The 16,551-nt window shown below is 35.1% G+C and overlaps 1 protein-coding gene across 4 annotated transcripts in view; it reads left to right on the forward strand.

Moving 5' to 3' along the window:
• The window catches only part of elB (zinc finger protein elbow B), a 204,010-nt gene extending 188,226 nt beyond the window's left edge, over positions 1-15,784 (forward strand). For all 4 annotated transcript variants that reach the window (XM_075295142.1, XM_075295146.1, XM_075295147.1 and 1 more), the window contains one exon: positions 13,023-15,784. In XM_075295142.1, the coding sequence (XP_075151257.1) occupies positions 13,023-14,603 (1,581 nt within the window). In that variant the 3' untranslated portion in view covers positions 14,604-15,784. The remainder of the gene's footprint in view (positions 1-13,022) is intronic.
• The last annotated feature ends 767 nt before the right edge of the window (positions 15,785-16,551 follow it).

Raw genomic sequence — 16,551 nt, forward strand, 5'->3', positions numbered from 1 at the left:
TTTAGTTCTTAGCACCTTTTTCTGTAATACAAACATTGTAGAAGAAATTATTCAATTTTATGATTTTTTTTATTTTAATTTTACCTTTTGCCGGACGGGGATTCGGACAGCGGACCACACAGTTTGTAAGGATCAAAGAAGTAGTTGATCAATTGCCCAAGGAAAAATAAAATGTTAATTTTGTAATAACAAGCAACAACCACCAACTTAATTCAATATCGCTCCCTGTTAAATAGCGCTTCAAGCTACTAAACACATATATGTTTATAGGCTATTTCTAAATTAATATATGTTTGCATCCAAGCATATTATATTTACAAACATTTTATGTCCCAAACATAATATGTTCTAACATATTAACATATATGTCCCAAACATGTTATGCTAGTTTATGAACATTATATGCTTGCACTCAAAAATATTGTGTTTAAAAATTTGTGTTCCAAACATATAATGTTTATAGCCAAACATATGAAAAACAGTCTTTTTCAACCGTGTAGAATTAGGGGTACTCTAAGGCCGTTTCGTTTCGCAAAAAGTATGCTGCCTTGGTATTACACTACTTTTTCATTGTATTTTCGCCCAAAAGATAGGGTCATTCCAAAGTTATTGTTAATTCAAAATATTGTGACGGATACAGGATCCAAAATCTATGACAGCGTCCTTCATATTTTACAATCAATTTCGAGAATATTGCATCTTTTTTCCCAATCGAAATCGCCATAACGTTGTCATTTCTAACCCATAGAAATATTGGTCAAAAAACCACATGTGGTTTATCACCATGGTGGCTTTTTTGTAATGCAACAAATTAAAACGCTATTTTTATAACCTCACCCATAGAATGGGGGGTATCTTAACTTTGCCATTCCGTTTGTAACAGATCGAAATATTGCTATAAGACCCCATAAAGTTATATATTCTGGGTCGTGGTAAAATTCTGAGTCGATCTGAAATCACGCTAACTTCCGAACGACACAAGCTATCGACTTGAAACTTGGCATAAATAGTTATTGATGTAGATCGCCGGGCTGTGGAGTCGGGTCAATTTTATTCGACTCCGGCTCCGACTCCAGCATTTCTTATTAGAATCCAGGTGGTGTACCTAAATCTCATTTTAACAGTATTCCAATTGTAATTTTAAGGTATAGTGTTCCAAAAATAGACCGATATAAGTATTCTATATTGCCATATGTGTTTATATATCCAAAAGAACTCTAAATTTAATTTTTGATACGACTCGACGACAAATACGACACAAGACTATAACATATAGAGACAACATCAAAATATGGGTAGATAACAACAATCTCCAGAATATGAATTTATAAAAACACAAAATTTCAAAAAATTATTAGGCTTCCAGATGTTTAAGAAGTAAAATCGTGGTATTGGTCTATGTAGGCATTTTATAAAAAAGGACATCGGGTATACATGGAGATTTCTGAAATAATTATCTCCATATAGAAAATCTTGGCCGACGGGAAATTTCCGCATTTTTAATGTATCTCAAATAACTCGAAATTTCTGACAAATCTTATGAAAATTTTAGACTGGCAAAAATTTCTTAAAACAAATCGGAGATGGGTTTATATGTAGTTGCTATATCACAAAATTGTTCGGTATGACCCATCTTCGAACTCAACATGCCTGACAAAAATTCAGAACGTTAGGCTCGACTGCTATATTGCCTTAAAATTGTACCTTTATCAAGAGTATATATAGGCTTAAAATTGATAGTTTAATATACAATTTATCAATTCAGCCCATATTATTGTAAAATCTACTCTTTATATTACCGTGAAATTTCACCCATATAAATACACTTTGTATGGCCTGAAATCCAGTACTTCGTTCTTCGATTAAAAACCCCAATCGAATCTAATTTGTCGAAATATTTCTTTTGTTACAAAGATATGATGTGTTTTTCAAATTTTGTTTCGCCGGAGTCGGTTTTTTTAAGATACCTGACCATCGGTAAGCATTACCACAATCACATTCTTTAGTAGAATTCATGCAATTCATGGTGGAGGGTACATAGGATTTGGCCTGGCCGAACTTACGGCCGTATACTTGTTTTTTATTTTTTAATTTATTCAAACGCAAACAAAATGTAGTTAATAACTTTAGATTTTAAAATCAGATTACATTTGTTCGAAGTGGCTACCTTTGACACGAATTATGGACTTTAAAAGACAGACAAGGGCATCATTCCCAATGAAGCGCCTTCTTGGGAAGATCGACACCTTGGTAGATTTTAGTGCCAATCTTCTTTCCCATAATACCACAGGTATATTTTTTGGAATAAATGAAATGAGGACCTTCATTTTTAAGCGATTCTTGGCTGAAACGTGCTCAGTGCTATATTGTTGATTCCTATTGGAATGTCCATGCTTTGAGGCCGATATGTTTGTCTGCTCAAGGCTTCAAGACTGCGTCATATCAAGCTTTTTGATGCATACCAATCAGAACAGCAAACTCACATGTTTTCTAAAGGCTTAGTAACTGTCGGAGCCACCGTGGTGCAATGGTTAGCATGCCCGCTTTGCATACACAGGGTCGTGGGTTCAAACCCTGTTTCGACCAAACACCAAAAAGTTTTTCAGCGGTGGATATCCCACCTCAGTAATGCTGGCATTTCTGAGGGTTTCAAAGCTTCTCTAAGTGGTTTCACTGCAATGTGGAACGCCGTTCGGACTCGGCTATAAAAAGGAGGTCCCTTGTCATTGAGCTTAGCATAGAATCGGGCAGCACTCAGTGATAAGAGAGAAGTTCACCACTGTGGTATCACAATGGACTGAGTAGTCTAAGTGAGCCTGACATATCGGGCTGCCACTATACCTAACCTAACCTAACCTAACCTAACCTAACCTAACCTAATTGTCGGACTAAGAAGTACACAAAAAATTTGGTTCTTCAATGCTTTCCATAATGTGGTTTACTTTCACATGTCTCCTTAATTCCCAACTCGTATATATTTCTTTGATATCAAGCCAAATGTCGCCCTATACGATACAATTGGAAATAATTTGCTTATAGTTATAAAAAAAGGAATTTTAATACGCTTTCAAACCCCCTAATCCCAACATATTTCGCTCTTCCAAAACCCCCCAAACTGAAAAAGAAACAACAACATACAACACAATTGAACGATTAGTTTTCTTTGTCGGCAAAATTGAAGCAAAACAAAAAAAAAAAAATAAAACAAATATAATTCTTAAAAGCTTTAGTAGAGATATAAACGCATTGAAATATTTATGACCACATACTTACTTTGAGTATATTTTATGACATCGCTGATATACAATGACACGATAAGCCATATAGATTTCACATTTTTGCCAATTTATTAAACTATCACACCATTTAATTTATAGCTGACCATTGAGTGCCATAAAAGCTTCGATATTTTATAAATTATGATAGGGTTACCATCCCCTAGACGTACTTTCCGTACTCATACAATGTGCCTTAAAATGTTGAAGGTTTGATTTTAGCAACAATAAAAGCTGACATAAAAAGTAGGCTTCCAATATGGAAATGGTGAAAGGAAAAAACAATGGAGCATTTTAAATACCTACACCGAAAAAAATATTTACGTGATATTACCAATTACGCAACCTAAATTTTAGGATGCGAAATTTACAAAATATTAAGGACAAATTTCTTTAAAATAATGAAATTTTATTTAAAATAAAGTTTATTATCTTTGCTTCAAACATTTGTATACCCTGCGCCACACTGTGGAACAGGGTATTATAAGTTAGTGCACATGTTTGCAACACCCAGAAGGAGACGAGATAGACACATGGTGTCTTTAGAAAAAATGCTCAGGGTGGGCTCCTGAGTCGATATAGCCATGCCCGTCAGTCCGTGAACACATTTTTGTAATCAAAGTCTAGGTCGCAGTTTTAGTCCAATCGACTTCAAACTTGGCACAGGTATGTGTTTTGGCTCAGAATAGAACTCTATTGATTTTGGAAGAAATCGGTTCAGATTTAGATATAGCTCCCATATATATCTTTCGCCCGATATGCACTTGTATGGACGCAGAAGCCAGAATTTTACCCTGATTTGCTTGAAATTTTGCACAAATATAACACTTGGTCGTATAGTCAAGTGTGCAAAATTTGATTGGAATCAGTTCAGATTTAGATATAGCTCCCATATATATCTTTCGCCCGATATGGACTAATACGGTCCCAGAAGCCAGAGTTTTACCCCAATTTGGTTCAAATTTTGCACAGGGAGCACAATTAGTAGTGTAGTCAAGCTCCCATATATATCGTTCGCCCGATTTACACTCATATGACTACAGTGGCCAATCTTTTACTCCGATTTAATTGAAATTTTGCACAAGGAGTAGAATTAGCATTGTTGCTATGCGTGCCAAATTTGGTTGAAATCGGTTTAGATTTATTTATAGCTCCCATATATAGCTTTCGGCAGAGGCCAATTTTTTGCTCAGATTTAGTTGAAATTTTGCACAGGGAGTAGAATTAGCATTGTAGCTATGCGTGCCAAATGTTGTTGAAATCGGTTCAGATTTAGATATATCTCCCATATATAGCTTTCTCCCGATTTACACTCATATGACCAATTTTAAACTCCGATTTAGTTGAAATTTTGCACAGGGAGTAAAATTAGCATTGTTGCTATGCGTGCCAAAAGTTGGTTGAAATCGGTTCAGATTTAGATATAGCTCCCATATATATGTTCTTCCTATTTGTTTCCTTAAAATTGCTTCAGATTTAAATGTTTCCCATATTTTTTTTACGAACATTGTGTTCCACCCTACATATATAAATTTTGAGTCTATAGATTTTGTAGAAGTCTATCAAATTCTGTCCAGATCGAGTGATATTTAAATGTATGTATTTGGGACAAACCTTTATAATATATATATATAGCCCTCAACACATTTGACGGATGTGATATGGTATCGAAAATTTAGAACTACAAAGTGGTGCAGGGTATGATATAGTCGGACCGACTTTAGACTTTCCTTACTTGTTTTCATTAAGTTTAGGACACAAATTTTGTAAATTTGCGTCCCTCCGTTAAAGTCCCATGTCTAAGGCTAATTTTCCTAAAGTAAAGAAACACATTTTTGATTTAAAGAAATTACCCAAAATCCCAAAATCCTTGGGAGCCCACAGTGGTTAGCATGCTCACCTTGCATACACAAGGTCGTGGGTTCGATTCCTGTTTCGACCGAACATCAAAAAAGTTTTTCAGCGGTGGATTGTTCCACCTCAGTATATTAATGCTGGTGACATTTCTGAGGGTTTCAAAGCTCTAAGTGGTTTCACTGTAGTGTGGAACGCCGTTCGGACTCGGCTATAAAAAGGAGGTCCCTTGTCATTGAGCTTAACATGGAATCGGGCAGCACTCAGTGTTAAGAGAGAAGTTAATATCACATATATATTTTTTCAGTGTAGACACCCTCTCAGTAATTCTGGTGACATATCTGAATGTTGCAAAGCTGCTCTAAGTGGTTTCAACGCTATGTTCGGACTCAGCTATAAAAATAAGGTCATTGAGCTAAAAATAGAATAAGGCAGCACTTTATTCACAATGGACTGGATAGTATACGTGAGCCTAAAATATCGGGTTGCCACTAAAGCTAACCTAATCTAGACAAAATTATGTTTTCTTCACGTGGAACAGCAATTTTCATACCTTCATACCTAGGTTAAGGTAGGTATAGTGGCATTGCGATACCACAGTAGTCACGTACTTTCTTATCACTGAATGCTGCCCCTAAGATGTTCCTAATTTTTCTTTGCGTTAGTTATTTAACTCACTTTGCTTCCTTGCTCGCAAGCTTGATAGTAGGGAATCATTTGAATAATTAGTACAGGTACCACTACTGGTTTTATTTACAATATGCGGCAAAATGTCTTTTATTGCACCATCAACATTGTTATTGTAAAACCGTTTTGCTTGTAAATTTTATATTTTATTAGTTTTTTCAGTGCGCTTCTATATTCTCCATTATGATATCAGCTAAACTACGTATATACACAGAAAAAATATTTACCTAATATGAACTCATATATTGAATATTAAAATTTCAAATAAAAACACTTTAAATATAGGATAAGAGCCACCGTGGTGCAATGGTTAGCATGCCCGCCTTGCATACACAAGGTCGTGGGTTCGATTCCTGCTTCGACCGAGCACCAAAAAGTTGTTCAGAGGTGGATTATCCCACCTCAGTAATGCTGGTGACATTTCTGAGGGTTTCAAAGCTTCTCTAAGTGGTTTCACAGCAATCTGGAACGCCGTTCGGACTCGGCTATAAAAAGGAGGTCCCTTGTCATTGAGCTTAACATGGAATCGGGGAACACTCAGTGATAAGAGAGAAATTCACCAATGTGGTATCACAATGAATAGTCAAAGTGAGCCTGATACGTCGGGCTGCCACCTAACCTAACCTAACCAAACCTAACCTAGGATAAGACATATTTTAAATAAGCCGCATCTGTGGGGCGGAATCAATACCAAAATCTTTAAGGTAAGGTCAAAATATTTGGAACCGAGTAAACGTTTTTTGAGTGTATATTCAAACAAAGTAAATTCACCAGGAAAGGAAATGTACACGGACGAAAAAGACTGGTTTTCATATGTTTGGGTGTAAAAAGTATATGCTTGGAACTCAAATTTTTTAACACAATATTTTTAAGTGCAAGCATATAATGTTCATAAACTAGCATAACATGTGTGGGACATATATGTCAATATGTTAGAACATATTATGTTTGGAACATAAAAAGTTTGTAAATATAATATGCTTAGATGCAAACATATATTAATTTGGAAATAGCCTATAAACATATATGTGTTTAGAAAGAGAGGCATAGAGAGTATGCTGCAAGTAAAATAATGGAAGTAACCAATTGGCGCCTTAAAAATATATCAACTCAAAGAAAATTTCATTAAAATTTTTTACTACCAGTGTATGCCCTAAGGTGAAACATAATATGTTTGAACAATACAAACAATATTTTGTTTGCACCAATTCTGAAAATACATATGTTTGAAGCAAAATGTGTTTGGGATATATGTTGCAGAAGCGATTTTTTTTTGAGGGTGTAGGTCAATTTTAAAATATTTTTAATTGAACAAAAGCTATTATGATAAATATGTAAATATTTTTTACAAAATTAAAAATTTTTATTAGACATAATTAATTGTTTTCTATAGTATAAGAAAATTTCCTAGTTTTAAGGCAAAATTTGGAGTTAGAGTTTTTAAAAATATTTTTAGCGCCCTGGAATGGAATTGCCTTCAAAAGCTCTCCCACATAGTACATGGAATATATACTGAGGTTTATGGTATATCTATATGAACTCATTCAATAAAAGACTGATGACAGTTTAGACGACATATAGTGTGTATTTGCCTTTGGCTTTCCATTTATTGCTTATTTATGACTTTTTGTTGCCTGTCATCATTTGTGTGGTTTACTTTGAGTGCAAATATTTACAGGCAAATTAAAATATGACTGTTCCACAAATTCACAAATCTTGTCGAAATACTAAGTAAACAGTCATAAATTACCAGCAAAAGGTGCAAAATAATTGCTCAAACAATTGGAATGAGAATACACAAGTCATACAAATAAATATCACCAGTCAGGCATTAATCATTTCACAAGGAAATAAACAAAAGCTAAGAAAAAGAGTAAATAGTCGATGGTGTAGCTTATTGAGAGTGTTACTGCAATTTTGACAGAGGCTGTCTTGTGGTTTGTTTGCATTGGCTGTTTCATTATCACTTCACTAAACAGAAAAGGGGCATTTATTCGAAAACATCGATTAAAATCAATAACGGAAGTTACACCCAATTTTTGTGACCATACTCGAAGATTCCCATACTGTCCCAACTTTTTAAATGTGTTAGCTTTTTATTTCTGTTTTCGTTTTTGTTTGTCTATGTCATAAAAATCAATTAATAATTTTATGGTGTCCCCTACCCTCGATTCTAAATTTTTCTTTTATGGGGGCCATGATCATAAAGATAACTGTATTTGCTCAAATTATGTGTAATAGTACTTGGTGTTATCGTTTCGAAAGCGCTATAAAATTCGTAAATTCGAAGAAGCGCGTATTAACCTCAATTAAAATACCCCTATCATTAATGATCACAAAACACGAGTGATTTTCGTATTCAAAAGGCCTGCAATGACGTTGGTGCGGGGTTATAAAGTAAAATATCACTAAAATTCAATCATAAATTTAATTACACCTAAAAAAAAATTGAATGTCAGCAAGTGATCGTAAAAATTTCAAAAATAATTCGAAATCGTGCACATGAATGTGCAACGAGCAATCGATTTAATTGGTATATGGATAAATAAATAATTTATTGAACATAGTTATATTGGTGAAACGAATAATCGGGTCTTTTTTCTTTTGGAATAAGCTTCTGTGAGTCACATTCCATTTGGAAAACACATAGTCCGTACACCAAAAGAAATCTGTAAGTAGACATAGCAGAGAAATCTGATAAAACAGCAAAGAAAAATCAGCAAAAATCTATTGAAAAAGGCAGAGCAGTGACTGTTTGCTGACATAGCAAAACATTGTCTGCAAGTTTTTAAAATCGATTACACAAAAATAAAAACAATAAACTAGGCACCATTCTAACACAAAAAAGGTATAAAAGTAAAAAAAATGTTTTCAATGATCGCATTTAGGACCTTTTAAGATAGTATTTATTTATTTTATTGACTTATTTACATCTACACTGAAAAAAAGCATACCTGGTTCCAAAGATTTTGTCTTTACTTTAAAAAATTTGGTATTGATTCCGAGCCAAAGAAGCGGAGAATACAAGTAAGGATACTTTTAAGACACAATTGTCTTTTAAAATCGGGTTTTGTGTACTTGCTTCTAGGAAGCAAATTTTAATTTGTCGCTTTTTCAGCTTTTTTTCTTCATATGCTATCAAAGTCCTTTAAAAACAAGTTAACGACGACTTTATTTTCCAAATTAAGACTCGACTTCTAGTAGAAATAATGCTGTGTTTCAAGTAAAAAACGTCTTTAAAATAAAGTGTTGAAAAACATGTCCTATATTTGAACGATTTTTTGCTTTGTAGTCAAGATGCAAAAAGACAACAAATTTAAAAACAATTTCATTAAATTTAAAGATTTTTTCTAAATTATTAAAGTCAAGTTGACCTTAGCCCAAACATTTTTTCTTTCATGTTATGATATCCATTTTTAAATCAAATCACTTAATTATAAGGACAATACGACTTCATTGAAAAGTTCATCGACCTTTGGTCAAGGAAAAAAAACTTTATAAAGGGTGATTCTTTTGAGGTTAGGATTTTCATGCATTAGTATTTGACAGATCACGTGGGATTTCAGACATGGTGTCAAAGAGAAAGATGCTCAGTATGCTTTGACATTTCATCATGAATAGACTTACTAACGAGCAACGCTTGCAAATCATTGAATTTTATTACCAAAATCAGTGGCAGAAAATCCGCTTTTTTATCGACAAATTTTGTTCAGCGATGAGGCTCATTTCTGGTTGAATGGCTACGTAAATAAGCAAAATTGCCGCATTTGGAGTGAAGAGCAACCAGAAGCCGTTCAAGAACTGCCCATGCATCCCGAAAAATGCACTGTTTGGTGTGGTTTGTACGCTGGTGGAATCATTGGACCGTATTTTTTCAAAGATGCTGTTGGACGCAACGTTACGGTGAATGGCGATCGCTATCGTTCGATGCTAACAAACTTTTTGTTGCCAAAAATGGAAGAACTGAACTTGGTTGACATGTGGTTTCAACAAGATGGCGCTACATGCCACACAGCTCGCGATTCTATGGCCATTTTGAGGGAAAACTTCGGAGAACAATTCATCTCAAGAAATGGACCGGTAAGTTGGCCACCAAGATCATGCGATTTGACGCCTTTAGACTATTTTTTGTGGGGCTACGTCAAGTCTAAAGTCTACAGAAATAAGCCAGCAACTATTCCAGCTTTGGAAGACAACATTTCCGAAGAAATTCGGGCTATTCCGGCCGAAATGCTCGAAAAAGTTGCCCAAAATTGGACTTTCCGAATGGACCACCTAAGACGAGCCGCGGTCAACATTTAAATGAAATTATCTTCAAAAAGTAAATGTCATGGACCAATCTAACGATTCAAATAAAGAACCGATGAGATTTTGCAAATTTTATGCGTTTTTTTTTTTAAAAAGTTATCAAGCTCTTAACAAATCACCCTTTACTAGAGAAATGCGTCTTCTATGCTAAGCTAAATTTGCATTCGTATTTTAAAGCCATGAAATCTTTGACCTCACGACAATATTTTTTTCAGTGTGCCGAGCTATGCTCTTACAGATTACATTAATTTTTCAAACAAATTATATAAAATTTACATTATAATTATCAAGCAAAATTCTAAGCATTCTTTTGAAAATTTGTAGTTCCGTGTGATAATCTATTCGGTTTGCAATGGAATTAAATAAATTGAGGCATCGTGTTAAGGGTTCATTTATCCCGTTGCTTGTTCTATGAAAAGGTATATTAAATAACATAAATTATGTTCCCTTAAAAATCAATTAGGTAAATTAAGCATGCCCGCTTTGCACACCAAGGGTCGTGGGTTCAATCCCATTTACGACCGAACATTAAAAAGTTTTTCAGCGGTGGTTTGTCCCTCTCAGTAATGCTGGTGACATTTCTGAGTGTTTCAAAGCTTCTCTAAGTGATTTCACCGTACTGTGAAAATCTGTTTGGACTCGGCTCAATGTTACACCTATAGAAGGAATAAGATAAACTCAAACATATTTCAAGAGCAAAATGCTATTTTTAGACGAGGAACATCTTGTCGCAACCATCTTATGTTCTCAAAAATTATGTATTTGATGTCTGCAACCATGTATATGGTTGCCGAGAAACCAAAATTTTTGCCACAAAAATGTTCCATGTACACCGTCCAAAAAATAACATTTTGCTCTTGAAACATGTTTGGGGCCATATTCCTTTTCTGAACGTGTGAAGGAGGTCCCATGTCAATGAGCTTAACATAAAATTGAGCAGCACTCATTGATAAGTTAGAAGTTCACCACATGTGGTATCACAGGGAACTGAATGATCTGAGTGAGCCTAAAATATCGGCCAGTCACTATACCTTACCTAACCTACCCAGCAAAAAAGTAGTGTAAATGTTCTTTTTGGATCCGGAAGTGGTGCCGAATTGGCGCAGAAGCTATGAATTTAACATGGGCTTGTCATATGGACGGATGGCCACAATTTCAACATATGAATTTGCATCACTTCTTAAGGTGTGATCCGAATTCAGTACTTTGATGTGAATTAAAATATTTTGTGATATTTTGCCAAATATAATTTTTTAAAATTTTTTTAATGCATTCTAACGATTGTTTGACACGTTTGGCCTCAAATATTTTCAAAAATTCGCAATTTTGCTAAACATTTTTTTTTTTTGACAAAATTTGAATAATTTGTACTATTTTATTAATTCTCACTCTGTTTTTTTTAACCTATTAAAATGAAGAAAATCTTTGGGAGGACATTGTTGGAAGTGCTTTTAAAGTTGTTCCTTTAGAAGAACTTCCAAATTTTTTGCTGGTATGTGAATTACAAAATCTTGTGATGTTTTGCCAAATAAATAATTTATTACGATTTCTAATGCATTTTAATGCTTGTCTGAATTGTTTGATCTCAAATAATTTCAAAAATTCGCAATTTTTCTAGAATGGATTTACTAATTTTTACCATTTTATCAATTGAAACTGAAAAAAATATTGTCGTGAGGTCAAAGATTTCATGTCTTTAAAATACGAATACAAATTTTGCTTAGCATAGAAGACGCATTTCTCTAAAATAAAGTTATTTTCCTTGTCCAAAAGTCGATAAACTTTTCAATGAAGTCGTATTGTCCTTATAATTAAGTGATTTGACTTAAAAATGGGTATCTTAACATGAAAGAAAAAATTTATAGGCTAAGGTCAACTTGACTTTAATACTTCAGTTCTTTACATTTAATGAAATTGTCTTTAAATTTGTTGTCTTTTTGCATCTTGACTACAAAGCAAAAAATCGTTCAAATATAGGACATGTTTTTCAAAACTTTATTTTAAAGAAGTTTTTTACTTAAAACATAGCATAATTTCTACTGGAAGTCGAGTCCTAATTTGGAAAATAAAGTTGCCGTTAACTCGTTTTTAAAGGACTTTGATAGCATATGAAGAAAAAAAGCTGAGAAAGCGAAAAATTAAAATTTGCTTCCTAGAAGCACGTACACAAAACCTAAATTTAAAAGAGAATTGTGTCTTAAAAGTATCCTTACTTGTATTCTCAGCTTCTTTGGCTCGGAATCAATACTAAATTTTTTAAAGTAAAGACAAAATCTTTGGAACCGAGTATGCTTTTTTTTCAGTGAAAAAAGTTAAAAATACTCATTAAAAATATTAAAAAAAAAACCTTTAGAACAATTCGGATTTTCCATTCATAGCTTTCGACGAGGAAATTGTTCATCCTAAACGTCCCGGTGACACCTAACCGTAAAATAAATTGCAGGAATAGAGTTTCTCTTTCCATGACATCCAGTATACCTCGGTGTGTCCTAGTGAAAATCTTTCGGACTTTGTGTCTAAAAGTCCACAGCTTAACTTGTCCATTTGGTTTTTGCTTGGACAGATTATTCTCTCTCTCTCTCGAAGTGAACACCTCTGCTCTAAAACCCCCATCAGCACCATCGTTAGCAGTTTAAAGTATCCAAGAACCTTCACTAACTCCGGAAATTTTTGGTTAACCGCTCCAGTTATCGTCTCATTAATATTCTAAATTTTAGCTTCAATCAGCCACAATAGATTAAGATTTATTTACACTAAATGAAACATCCCCTTCGTATACTGTTATCGATACAGTAAAATAAATATCTTATATTTGTGTACTTAATAAATTTAATTACTTTGCCACTTTCAATAAAATTGTGCTAATGACCACACATCTGTTTTCTTCTTCTATTCCAGATGGACACAAAAAGCAGTCCGTTGGCCTTATTGGCACAGACTTGCAGTGCAATTGGTGCCGATACAACAAATCCCAAATTACTTGCAGCAAATATTGAAAAAGCAACCAAAGCCCATAAATCCTCCTCATCATCATCTCTGGAAAATCGGGATAAGTCATCCCCGCTCAGTAGCCATTCATCGGTATCAACTGGGTCCGCAGAACAACTGCATCAGACACAGCAGCACTCCGCACAACAACCCCTTCAACCACAGCCCGTGAAGTGTAGTTTTAAACCCTACGAAACAAATAACAATCACATCCGGGAACGTATAGACGTCGATGCTGAACAGGCAACAAATCTCTCCCAGGCTCATGCCCATGCCCAAATGCAACATCTGCAACAGCAACAAATGCAGCTTCAACATCAACAAAGGGTGAAAACTCCAAAATCCAGTGGGAACGGTACTAGCAATGGTATACAAACACGTTGCGATTCCAACCAAAGCGCCTCTTCCCAACGTGGCGAATCACCTGCAGTAAATGGAGGTTCTTTGCGTCGTACACCATCATCTGCCACCAGTTTGCAACATGATATGCAACAGCGAGCTCTGAGTAGTCCGGCCCAACAACATAAAACCAAAGAACATAATCATAATGGTGCATCCTTAGAGCCTTCCTCGGTAGCGGCTCCACAAACGAGCATATCATCATCAGCAACTAGTCCTTCGCAGGCGGCAGTCACTTCGGCCAGATTGCAAGCTTCCAATGAAGCTGCAGCCATGGCGCAAGCATCCAAAGAGGCCAGTTATATGAAAGCTTTACAAGCTGCGGCCGCAGCAAGTGGCGGAGCAGCAGGTTCGGGGTCTGCGGCAGCTGCTGCCTATTATCCTGGCTATCCTTCGAGTATGTCATACCCCATGGATTTGATGGCGGCAAGTGCCCTAATGTCACCGCATCATCCCATGTTCAAGGCGGCTTCACTAAATCCCTACTTGAATTATGCACGACTGAAAGGTTTAGAAATGCAACCGAACATTTGTCGAGACCCCTACTGTACAGGTTGTCCGTCAAGTCCCCACTTCCTAAATAAAGCCGCGGGTCAGCCATGCCCGGCAGGATGCCCTCAATGTGAGCGGGAAGGAAAAACTGGGACATCAGCTGCTGCCGCAGCTGCCTCATCCTATCATGCACAGTTAGCCGCTTTGGCAGCTGCTTCTCAAATGCCTTATGTGTGCTCATGGATAGGCGGTGACACGCCGTACTGTGGCAAACGATTCTCCACATCCGATGAACTGTTTCAACATTTACGTACGCATACAGCCTCGCTTCCCGAATCGGTATTGGCCGCAGCGGCTCAAGGTGGCATACCACCCAATCATCCTCTGTTTCAACGAACATATCCGACACCGCCCTTGAGCCCTTTGTCAGCGGCCCGATATCATCCATATGGTAAACCGTCCATGTTACCACCCTCACTGGCGGCAACTGCACCTCCCGGCTCTCTAGCTAGTCTGCAAATGCAACAGCATCCAGCCTTGGCACAATATTTCTCCCCCTACTCTTTGTATGGGCCCCGTATGGGATCATCGCATCCATAGTCAGGCGCCACAGGGGATTATAAAAAATTCATGTAATTCAAAATAGGAAAAAATGGTTCTAGTGAATATAAGATTTGATTATCTTTGTTTAAGATTTGTTGCTCTACGAGAAGATAAGGCCTTAAGATTTATTTTACAATCACTTTTTGTGTGTAAACATAACCATAGCGATGGGAGAAGCCCAAAATCTGCGACGGAATACCGTGATTCTAATTCCTTGGCGGAAAAGTGTGTTGCCATCGTTTATCAAATTTTTGAACTCACCACTAGACATAACAGGACATTAATGTTTTTATTCAACTCCAATGGTGAATATTATAAAATTATGCTATACACTCGGAAACGCTCGGAAACAAAAGAGAGGAAATTTTTGCCAACAAGATTGTGGCATTTGTTCGTCGGGGAAAAATATTTCGTCTACCGCATATCGCTATTGCTATGTTTACACACATACATTTGCAATCAAAGGAAATTAATAGGTGTTGCCATTTAGAACTAAACATGGCGAAAGTATGTGGTATTGCCACAACATCTAAACTATTGTACAATAAATCTTTCAGAATATAAATGCCTATGCGATTAAAAGGAGATAAGTCAATTTCTTCAAAGTTTGAAACCCGTTACGTTTTCTAAAATGCAACATCAAATCCCCTAAGAGGGACTTCCATTCTGCATTATCAGAATCAATAGACTAATCGCCCCTTTTTCCAACTGATGGCAGCAATTTATTATAATTTTCACTTTTCATTATCAAAATTAATTGTGAAACTGAAATAAAGCTCGTGATGTTAATTAAGCGTTAGTATCGACATTTAATGAAAACCTATTGTAATATTAATTATTATATACGAATGTATGAACTGCTATAAATATTTGCAATTATTTATTTATGTGAAATGAATAACAACACCCATGGAATTATATTCTATTTAATAAATAGCATGTCTAGTAGTAACATTATTAAATATTTTTGTCCAAAAATTAAATTAAATAAATGACACATATAATGTACATTGAAAATGTAAAAACAAAAAAAAAATTATTGTATTCTCGATAAAAAAAAACTACATCTAAATATTAAAACAAAAATAAAAACTAAAATTTAATTTAATCTTACTATATAATTATATTTTCAAATATTTCAAAAAATTAAAAAAATAAAAAAATAAAATATATATGAACATGTCTTGCCTTCTATTATTTCCTAACGTTTTGGGATAATTTGATCAGCGCTTGATGGTTTTGATTTGCTTGCCACTGGTGGTTCATTGACAGAAATTGTAGTCGCAGACAACCAATTATCCACTAAAAATTCAATGATATTGTGTCCTATAAATTATTTTAATTACCCAGAAAAAAAAGGTCGCCAAAGTAGTGCAATTATGCAAAATTAGCGCAGGAGTGATGAATTTAAGATGGGATTGTCAGAGGACGGATGTCCACCGTTTCAACAGCCGTTGCACTGAATTTGCATCACTTCTTAATGTGTGATCCGAATTCAGTGATTTGCGGGGGTGAATTAAAACAAGTATATACGGCCGTAAGTTCGGCCAGGCCGAAGTTTATGTACCCTCCACCATGGATTGCGTAGAAGCTTCTTCTAAATACTGCCATCCACAATCGAATTACTTAAGTTGCGGTAACGCTTGCCGATGGCAAGGTATCTTAAAACCTCCTAACACCATCTTCTAAATTGTATGTAAGTCCATACGTGGTATATATTAAATCAAAAAAGATCGATCAAATACGTATGTAGTTCAGTTTGACAAAATAGACATAAAATTTTGACAAAATTTTCTACAGAAATAAAATGTTAACAAAATTTTCTATAGAAATAAAATTGTAACAAAATTTTCTATAGAAATAAAAATTTTGACAAAATTTTCTATAGAAATAAAATGTTGGTAGATTATTTTTGGCCCGAGTGACAACCATGATTATGAACCGA

Source organism: Haematobia irritans, chromosome 2 (assembly GCF_050003625.1).
Source record: "Haematobia irritans isolate KBUSLIRL chromosome 2, ASM5000362v1, whole genome shotgun sequence".
Taxonomy (NCBI): Eukaryota; Metazoa; Arthropoda; class Insecta; order Diptera; family Muscidae; genus Haematobia; species Haematobia irritans.